The sequence below is a fragment of the Nicotiana tabacum genome, chromosome 22, assembly GCF_000715075.1.
Source record: "Nicotiana tabacum cultivar K326 chromosome 22, ASM71507v2, whole genome shotgun sequence".
NCBI lineage: Eukaryota > Viridiplantae > Streptophyta > Magnoliopsida > Solanales > Solanaceae > Nicotiana > Nicotiana tabacum.
In genome coordinates this window covers 78627500-78636927 of record NC_134101.1, presented here as the reverse complement: position 1 = coordinate 78636927, position 9428 = coordinate 78627500, and the positions used below count along the sequence as shown (strand labels likewise).

The 9428-nt window shown below is 36.4% G+C and overlaps 1 protein-coding gene across 1 annotated transcript; it reads left to right on the top strand.

Annotated features, from left to right (window-relative positions):
• Positions 1-4548: 4548 nt before the first annotated feature.
• On the top strand, positions 4549-6597 carry LOC142176749 (mitochondrial pyruvate carrier 1-like). The gene is made up of 5 exons (XM_075245008.1): positions 4549-4741; positions 5566-5680; positions 5794-5848; positions 6041-6176; positions 6415-6597. The coding sequence occupies exons 2-5, from the start codon at positions 5588-5590 to the stop codon at positions 6446-6448; spliced, it is 318 nt and encodes a 105-aa protein (XP_075101109.1). The 5' UTR covers positions 4549-4741; positions 5566-5587; the 3' UTR covers positions 6449-6597.
• Positions 6598-9428: the final 2831 nt, after the last annotated feature.

Genomic DNA, 9428 nt, shown 5'->3' with positions numbered 1-9428 from the left:
TCCTAAGGGGTAGTTCCCCCGCACAAAGTTAGGCAAGATACTTACCTCAAAGAAGCAAAATTATTACTCTAAAATGACCTTCTCGTGTGAATCAAACCTCCGGACGGCTCAAATCTAGCATAAATAACTTAATATCATAAATAAAAATCATAGGATATAATTTCGGATAATAAATCTTCTATCTTTAATGTAAACTGAAAAGTCAACTCAAAACGTCAACCCCGGGTCCGCACCTCAGAACTTAATAAAACTCATAAAATCCGAACACCCATTCCGATATGAGTTTGACCATACCAAAATTATCCAATTCCAACATCAAATCGGCCTTCAGATCCTCATTTTATATTTTAGAAAGTTTTTTTAAAAATTTCCAAGTTTCTCCAACTCAAATTACTAATTTAATGATAAAAACAAAGATGGAATCATGAAATATAATCAAATCTGGGTGAAGAACACTTACCATAACCAGATAATGAAAATCCCCTCAAAAATCGCCCAAAACCGAGCTCTATAATCCAAAACGTGATAAAATGTCAAAAGCCCTCGAAATAGAATACTTTATATTCTGCCCAGTGATTTACTCATCGCAATCGTGGAAAAGGCTTCACGATCATGAAGCACAAAACATGAACTGCCAACATTACCTCTACGCGAATGCAACAATGCGGTTGCGAACGCGGTGACCAGGACCACAGCAACATTGCGAAGGCGTCAACTCTCTCGCGAAGGTGAAGAACAAGCCCTGATGACCCCTATACATATTTCCTTGCACGCGATCGCGTATTCCATAATGAGAACGCGAAGACAAAAGTCCTCAAAGCTTTGCGAACGCGGTCGCCTCTTCGTGACAACGAAGAACTAAATGCGGCCTCCATAGAAAGCTTTACGCGAAGGCGGAAATATAGTTGCGAACGCGAATAAGGATACACTAGATGACAGAACAACAATCTAAAATGGAAGAAAATGGCCTGTAGCCCATCCGAAACACACCCGAGGCCCCCGGGACCAGGTCCAAACATACCAACAAGCTCCATTACATAACGCGGACCTGCTCGAGGTGTCAAATCATATCAAACAACATCAAAATTATGAATCGTACTTCAAATCAACTTATGAACTTATGAACTTTCAACTTCTACAACTCGCGCCGAATCATATCAAATCAACCCGTAATGACGTCAAATTTTGCATGCATGTCCCAAATGACACAACAGAGCTATTCCAACTCCTGGAATTGCAATCTGAACCCAATATCAATAAAGTCAACTCCCGGTCAAACCTCTCAACATTCCAAATCTTCAACTTTCCAACTTTCGCCAAAATTCATCAAATCAGCCTACTGGCCTCCAAATCCAAATCCGAGCATACGCCTAAGTCCAAAATCACCACACAAAGCTATTTGAATCATCAAAATACCATTCTAGAGTCGTCTATACAAAGTCAAACTCCGGTCAACTCTTGTCACTTAAGCTTCTAAAACAAGAATTGTTCATCCAAATCAATCTCGAATTATCCAAAAATCGAACTGGACCACACACGTAAGTCATAATATATAATATGAAGCTCTTTGAGACATTAAGCCACCGAACAGGACGCTAAAATGACATATCGGATCGTTACACGCTATAGTAAGAAAATATTTGTATCCATCATGAATGTTAGTTTTATATGGTCCACATGTGTCCATATGAATAAGCTCAAAAATTGAATTAGTGGAAATGTTGTTATTGGAAAAAGGCAGCTTGGCCTGCCTTGCTTTTGCACAAACATCACAGGCAATATTAGAATTGGAAAGAGATGACAAATTAAAATTTGATAAATTCTTCGTACTAGTAAAAGGCAAATGCCCCAATCTCCTATGCCATAGGCTTACAGTATGGGGAAATTGATTAGGATTAGACTTAGAAGCACTGCTAGGAGAATTAGAAGTTGTACTAGTAATACTGCTATTATAATTAGATTTTGAAACTAGAACATCTGCAGAAACTGCATTAGGGAAAGCTAAAAATGAACTAGGCTTGAGTTTAGATCCTAATACTTTTTCACTCTCTTGTCACATTGTTTTTCACTCATGGATTCTTGATTCTGGAGCATCAGAACATATGAACTATGACAAGTTTATCCTTAAAAAATAACACCCTTGTCTACAACATTGTATGTAAATCTGCCCAACTCACAAAGACTTAAAGTCACTCACAAAGAAAGTGTCACTATTTTATCAGATCCGGTTCTTCGTAATGTTCTTTTTGTGTATGATTCCGGGTTCAATCTTCTTCCAGTTCATAAGTTCACCACTCAGTTAAATTGTTTGTTGATTTTTGATTCTTTTGGTATAATATTGCAGGCCCCTTCAATGAAGAGTCAAGTGGTTCTTGGTGAATTTAAACAAGGGCTCTAGCTACTCAAGACAACCCTAGAGGTGTGATGATACCCGCACAGGTTGTAGAGATATTAGCATAAGAGATCTGATCACTTTGTTGTCCAACCTTGACCTCTTGGAGTAACTGGAACAATTGAGAAAACTGCTCCTGTGTGATCACATTCCCACTAGAGGTACTTCCCAGATCCTGAACTGAGTAAGTGTTGCTTGAATCAGAGTCAACTGCTGAAGCATTATTATGTGTTGTAGGCTGAAACCATTTGATTTTGTTGAATTTGAAATCTGGTGGGAATCCAATCAACCTGTAACAATTTCCAACAACATGATTTGTCATTTTTTAATAGGTACAAAATATTCCTCCCTTTTATTTGTCAAAGTTTGTTTTGTATCTCCCTTCTATGCCAATGAACTTGTGTGTGTTTGCAGGTTTCTGCCCTCCATTGAACTTCTGAGTTGACACCATAAAAGCAGTTTCCGACGGATGATGTGCAAAAACATGCACCTCCCTTTGCTTCTCATCTTGGATTAGCAGAGAGTAGGCATAATGAACTGAAGGAAGATGATCCATCATCAATATGTTGCTCTTGACTCCTGAGTAAGCTTCATCGAGCCCCATCAAGAATTGTATCAATCTTCCATCCTGATGAGATTTCAAGGTTTTCACCTTGCCTCCAAAGATGCATGTGCAGGAGCAATGATCAAAAGTGGTAAGTGCATCTAGCTCATCCCAAATCTTTTTAACTTTAGTGAAATAGCCCGCTATATCTGAAGCTCCCTGGACTGCATCTGATAGCTCCTTTTAAAGTTGGTACAGTTAAGCTCCATTACATTACCCAAATCTGGTCTCTAACTCCTTCCATATCTGTCTTGCAGTTTTGGAGTAGAGCACATATTCAGCAATGTCCTTTGACGGTGAGTTGAGTATCCATAAGATCACCATATCATTGCATCGACTCCAAGCCCTATATTGAGGAGAACCAACAGCTGGAGCAGAGGAAGATCCATCAATGATACCAACTTTATTCTTGGATGAAAGAGCTATAACAATAGCTCTACTCCACCCAGCATAACCTTTTCCATCGAAAAGAGAATTGACCAGCACCATTCCTGGTGAATCAGAAGGATGAAAATAGTAAGGGTTAGAAAAATACATTAAGGTAGAGGTTCCAGTAACAGAGAAAGTCTGATTTTCACTGGTAGGATCCATTGAGAAGAAAGAAGACGACTGAAAAAAATGAAAAGAGACAAGCACCTAAAGCTCTGATACCATGTAGGATTTCAGAGTAGAGAGAATTTTCTTCTATATTCTATTTCGGGTGTATGCTTTGTATTAGACTGTTCTATATATACAAGAAAGAATGCTAAAAAGAATCTTACTCCTCACTAACTAACTCCAGCTGTCTGTACATTATTGGCTGGTCTATAACTAATTTATATTCTCTATAAAAGAAAAAGGGAAAATATAGTATTATCTATAACTCAGTATCATATTTCTAGAAGCTGGTAACGTTTCAGAATATTCTTCAAAAGGCCTTAATGTATAGGATCCTTTGGGCCTTTTATGTGTAACTTCTGGGCCCAACTTTGATTGTTCTTGTTTGTTTCATATGGCCTGCTCCGAAGGCCCAATAGAAGTTTTCCCCTTTTCAGATATAGATAGTAACGAAGGAGCCCTAACCTTGTTTTTATCGAACATTTTCCCTTTGTCTGATACCTTGTACATCTCATCAGTTTTACTTGTCAAAATTTCGAACTACAATATTCTATATTGAAGCAATGTGTTTTTACTTGGGATATTTTTACTCAAATATTATCATCTTAAAAATAATTATTTACCTATTAAATTTTAAAAACTGCGATTAAATATTATAGACGGTCCAAAAATTGGCCATCCAACAAGTTTTTACAGAGAATGGAGCCTCGACTTTTTGCAATGTACCCACAATTCGAATACCCTTCCAAATATCATTTTCGAAGTGGATAAGAATGATACACCTTTATTTATGGCGTACTCTCCTCTGCCCTTTTTGATGCAATAATAATTAATGTGGGTAGATATACCCCCGCGTGACATAACTAATTACACGTGAACGTGATATGGTCTTAAAATTAGGTACCATAATCTCTGACATTTAAAGTGTCAAATGTATAACTTGGAATTTCAAATGAAACAAAACCAGTTGGTCCAAATCGATTTCCAATGGTTATTTATATAGTCGGCAGCCATTGCTATCACCTTCGCAGCTGCTCATAACTCCAATTCGTATCAAAGCGACCACCGAAAACCTAGCTGCTACTGCTATTTCTCCCTCACCGGCGGCTTCTCTCCCCTTGTTTAGCCATCTGCTGCAGCGGCAAACGGTACTAAGGGCTCATTACTTATTTGGAAGAATTTGCAAATGTTTTCAAAGATTTTGTTTCACTGATAAGTATATTTGAAAGTTCTTCAGATTTTCTTTGGTTGTGGTATATTTTGAAAAAAGTTTGTAAAGCACATATAAATAAAGAATATCTGCAAAGAGGCATTTCATGTCCTTAGCTAAAAATAAGCGCGCAGTTCCCTATTTGTTTTCTCATTAAGAGGAAAATGATTAGGATTGAATTTAATTGCAATTTACGAATAAGGGTCTTGAGTATGAATTAATAATTTCATTGCATTAATTAAAGTTTGGTTCAGATTATTGGGGCTAGTAGGAAATAAAAATTACCCGTTCGGTGTTTTCACCAAACAAATGCAAGACATGTATCTTATATTCACTGATGGTTAAGTGATATGAATCATTCACCACTCATGATTAAGTGATATGTATTTTTAACTATTACGGTTAAGTTGCATAATCTGGTGTAAACATCAGAGTGCAAATAAGTATTTGCCGTAGGAAACAACATAAGATTTTGTTAATTAAACCCTCGGTGCTAGATAGATAAACACATAGAAATTAAGTTGCTAGTATTTGTTTTCTGTTATATTATGGAGTTTCTATTTAACATTAGACACCATATCTCTCAACAAATTTAGGAGGTTAGATTTTCAAGCCTGTCTTCTAGGGCGTATCCGATATAGAGAAGATTTCAAGCCTGGTAGACAGCTAGAAATTTGTCATTTATAATGAACATGTCATTTGTTGATACTTGCAAAGTCTTGTAAATTTTGATAAGCTTGGATGTTGTTTAAATATATGCAGAGACAATTGAAATTACAAGTTCATGGCTTTCTTCCGGGCATTCTTGAACAGTCCTGTTGGCCCTAAAACAACTCACTTCTGGGGACCTATGGCCAATTGGGGATTTGTCATTGCTGTGTGTTCCCAACCTCAGTTTGTCGTTTTCGTTAAATTATCTAATGTATAAAGTTCCTTCTCTTTTTTTCTCCGAGTGCAACTCTCTGAAATTTATGTGAACCAATATGTTAGGGAATGATGGATTCAAGGAAGCCCGCAGATGCAATATCCGGGAATATGACTGCAGGTGAATATTATTGTCATTTTACTAAAACAATTGTCTGTTTGTATTGTCCTTTCTTTTTGGTGCAAAATAAGACGATTTTCTGGGGAAGCAGAACTTCTGGTGCTCGGCTTTTGATCTTGCATCAAATATTGTCTCAGTTTTAGACCATTTTAAATTGTGGAATTCTGATTGCTTGTGTCTCTTTGGGTGCAGTATTATGTGTGTATTCCTTATTGTGTATGAGATTTGCATGGATGGTACATCCTCGCAATCATCTGCTTCTGGCTTGCCATGTTTCAAATGAGTCAGTGCAGCTCTATCAACTTTCCCGTTGGCTAAAGCATCAGCGGTAAATGTCTCAATTCACGAGTTCAGTAGTGACATTAGCAGAAATAACAACACTATTTGAACAATTACAAAATACTTCATAAGTTCTGGTACCTGAAGCAGAGTTTGAGCACCTTAATTTGATGTAATTCTGGCAGGATCAACTTTCCCTTTTCCTGTATTAATCACCTTTTAGCTTTTGCCTTCTTGTTTCAGTGAAAAATAAAATCTGATCTTTTTCATGTTGTGCTTATCTTTAGGTACTTGCCGCCGAAGGAAGACAATGTTTCTTAATGACTTAAGTTCCTTCGTTTTCATTCCCCGATAAGTTGACGACCAAAAGAGAGCAAAAGTTGTTTCATTCCGCTTGTACTAAAACAATTTGTATTTTTACACTAAATTATATATATATATATATATATGCAAGGTGCCAAATTATTGCATGTTATCTTATTCCTTCGATAATAGAGTTAGCTATCTTTGTGGTAATCTACAAAGTTGTGAAGAGAACCGAACAGATGGAACGAGGGAAGCAGCTCATTGACAACAGCTAGCTCCATAGTCTTCTGCTCATAATCCTAATAACTTATCTGACATTATTGGAGCACCAGAATGGAGTGGTGAAGGAAAATCACATTATTCTTGTACTAACCATTCAACTACTGTTAGCATGAGATAAAGTTCAATATTACTACGCCCTCCGTTTCAATTTATGTGAACCTATTTCCTTTTTAGTCCGTGCCAAAAAGAATGACCTCTTTCCCTATTTGGAAACAATTTACCTTTATGCAATTATTTATAGCCACACAAAATATATGTGCCTCATTTTACACCACAAGTTTAAAAGTCTTCTCTCTTTTCTTAAACTCCGTGCCCAGTCAAATGGGTTCACATAAATTGAAACGGAGGGAGTATATATTTGCAACTATCATTCTTCAAAGGCACATGTCCTTAATCATCTTGCTTTCTGAATCTCTTATGCTTAAACAAAACCTGGACCTGGGCGATTCCTGCTACTCTTCTGCATTGATTAATTTTCTGTATTCATCAAAATTAAGCAACACATAAAGTCATCAATCGATTACTAACGTTCAAGTTGTGAATTTTATCAACTTTAGTCCCTCAAGTTTGAAGCATCTCATCAAGCTGCATGCAGAAAAGGCATTATTTTCCATCACTGCATAGGTTTTGAAGAATAATTGTAGGTCAATATAAGAATAAATATTCAGGTGACTAAAAACGATTACATGGAATCTATGTCCTGCTCTTTAATTTTATTGGAAAAGAAAGTAAAATCCGCCGGAATAAAGCAAAACTTGAACTATTAAGTACCAGAAATACTGCCAACGGTCAAGCGGATTCATCCCATCTAGGAGGTTAAGTGTTTGAAATTTATTTTACCTATTGACTTATTTTTACACCAAATTATTTATAATTTATTTAACCTACCGACACTATTTTTATACCAAACTATGAAGTAATCTTTCTGCTTATCGCTTTATTATTCTTATATGAATGATACAAAATAAACGATTAGAAATATACTCTATTTGTCACATTTTGTGTGGCAGTGTTTTACTGGACATTTAGTTTTAAGAAAGAAAGATAAACTTTCAAAATTTGTGATTCAAAATAAGCATTGATATTTATGTGGCTATAAAATCATCTCATTTAGGCTAAAATGAGAATACTAAAATTAAATTATTTTTAAATATAAAAATATATCAATCTTTTTTGGGATAATTGCGGCATGAGTCGGTTGGCCATCTAGTTAACTAATTGTAGACGTATAAATTTTATTCAAATTAAACCCATAAAATAATTTGGACTATATTTTAAATTCAAGATATATTGGTCCAAATAGATATTATGGGCTAATATAATTGAATTAATTATATAAGTCAAATATATATGGATTAAATAAATAAGTCTTAATCCATTGGGCTAAATTGATGAGCCCACTTCATTAAGCCCGAAATGTCATTTTCCTAGAGGCTCAGTCTGGTGCCACGTGTCAAATGACGTGGCACGCCAAGTCAAACGGAAAAGCCAATAGGATCATGCCACGTGTCAAAATGACAAGGCATGCCAAGTCACATTAAAAGGCCAATGAAACTACGCCACGCGTGCAAGTGATATGTTTTAGTCAATCAAATGCGGCCTTGTCACACTTCAATTTGATTGGTCGGAAAGAGTTTGTTCTTATCATAACTCTTCCCTCCCACAACTATAAATAGGGGTCTTCATAACCCCAAAAGACACCAGAAGTTATAACAAGAAGCAAGAAAGAGTTCGTGGATCAATCCCTGCAAATTCCTCCATAAGTTTCAAGCTTCAAACAATCAAGTTCAATTTCAACAAATCAAGTTCAAGCTCAAGAACGAAGAACAAATCAAGTTCAAGCTCAAGAACGAAGAACAAATCAAGATTCAAGGAGTACGAGTTCAAATCAAAGTTCGTGCTAGTTGAATTCAAGATTATCGTTCGTGACAATAAATATAGGTTCAAGCTCAAGCTCAAAGGCCCTTGAATTTATTTACTATTGAAAAGAAGAATCAGAGGATTCATAGAGATTGTACACTCAAATTACTTGAAATCAAATACTACGATTGTTGCAATATTTTTCCGTCTTGATTTTATTTTCTCGACACAAATTTATTGTCTACAAATTCTGGCACGCCCAGTGGGACAATCTCTACCTCTCATCTCAACTTTTCAATCACCAAAGTTCAAGAACATTAAAATAACTTCAAAGAAAATCAACTCCAGTTCAACTTCTACCAATGCTGATAATTTCAGGTTCTATGCTGATGTACAAAGCATCCTCAATATTACTTTTGGAAGCTTTGGACCAGTTACGAGGAGCAAAACAAGCTCGTTAGGACAACAAGCACCCCAAGTGTCGTCCGTATCAACCCCTATTTTCGGATCTTCATCCTCAAGAAGAGCAAGATCTTCCACAAACACACCCGAAGGAGGAAGCGATGTTGCTGATCGTTCGTACGTAGCACCCAAAGCACGTAGCACATATCAAATAAAATACCTACGGGGATAATTTACTCTTACAAAATTAAGCAAGAGACTTACCTTGCTTTCATGTCCAGTACTCGGTTCCCACACCTTACTAAAACCTCAAATCGATGCCGAGCAATATAAAACTAGCCAAAGGAACGTGCAAACCAATCAATATATGCTCAAAAGCTCATAATTGAACTATTAGAATCAATTTTCAACCCCACTCGAAAAGTAAATAAAAGTCAACCCCGGGCCCACA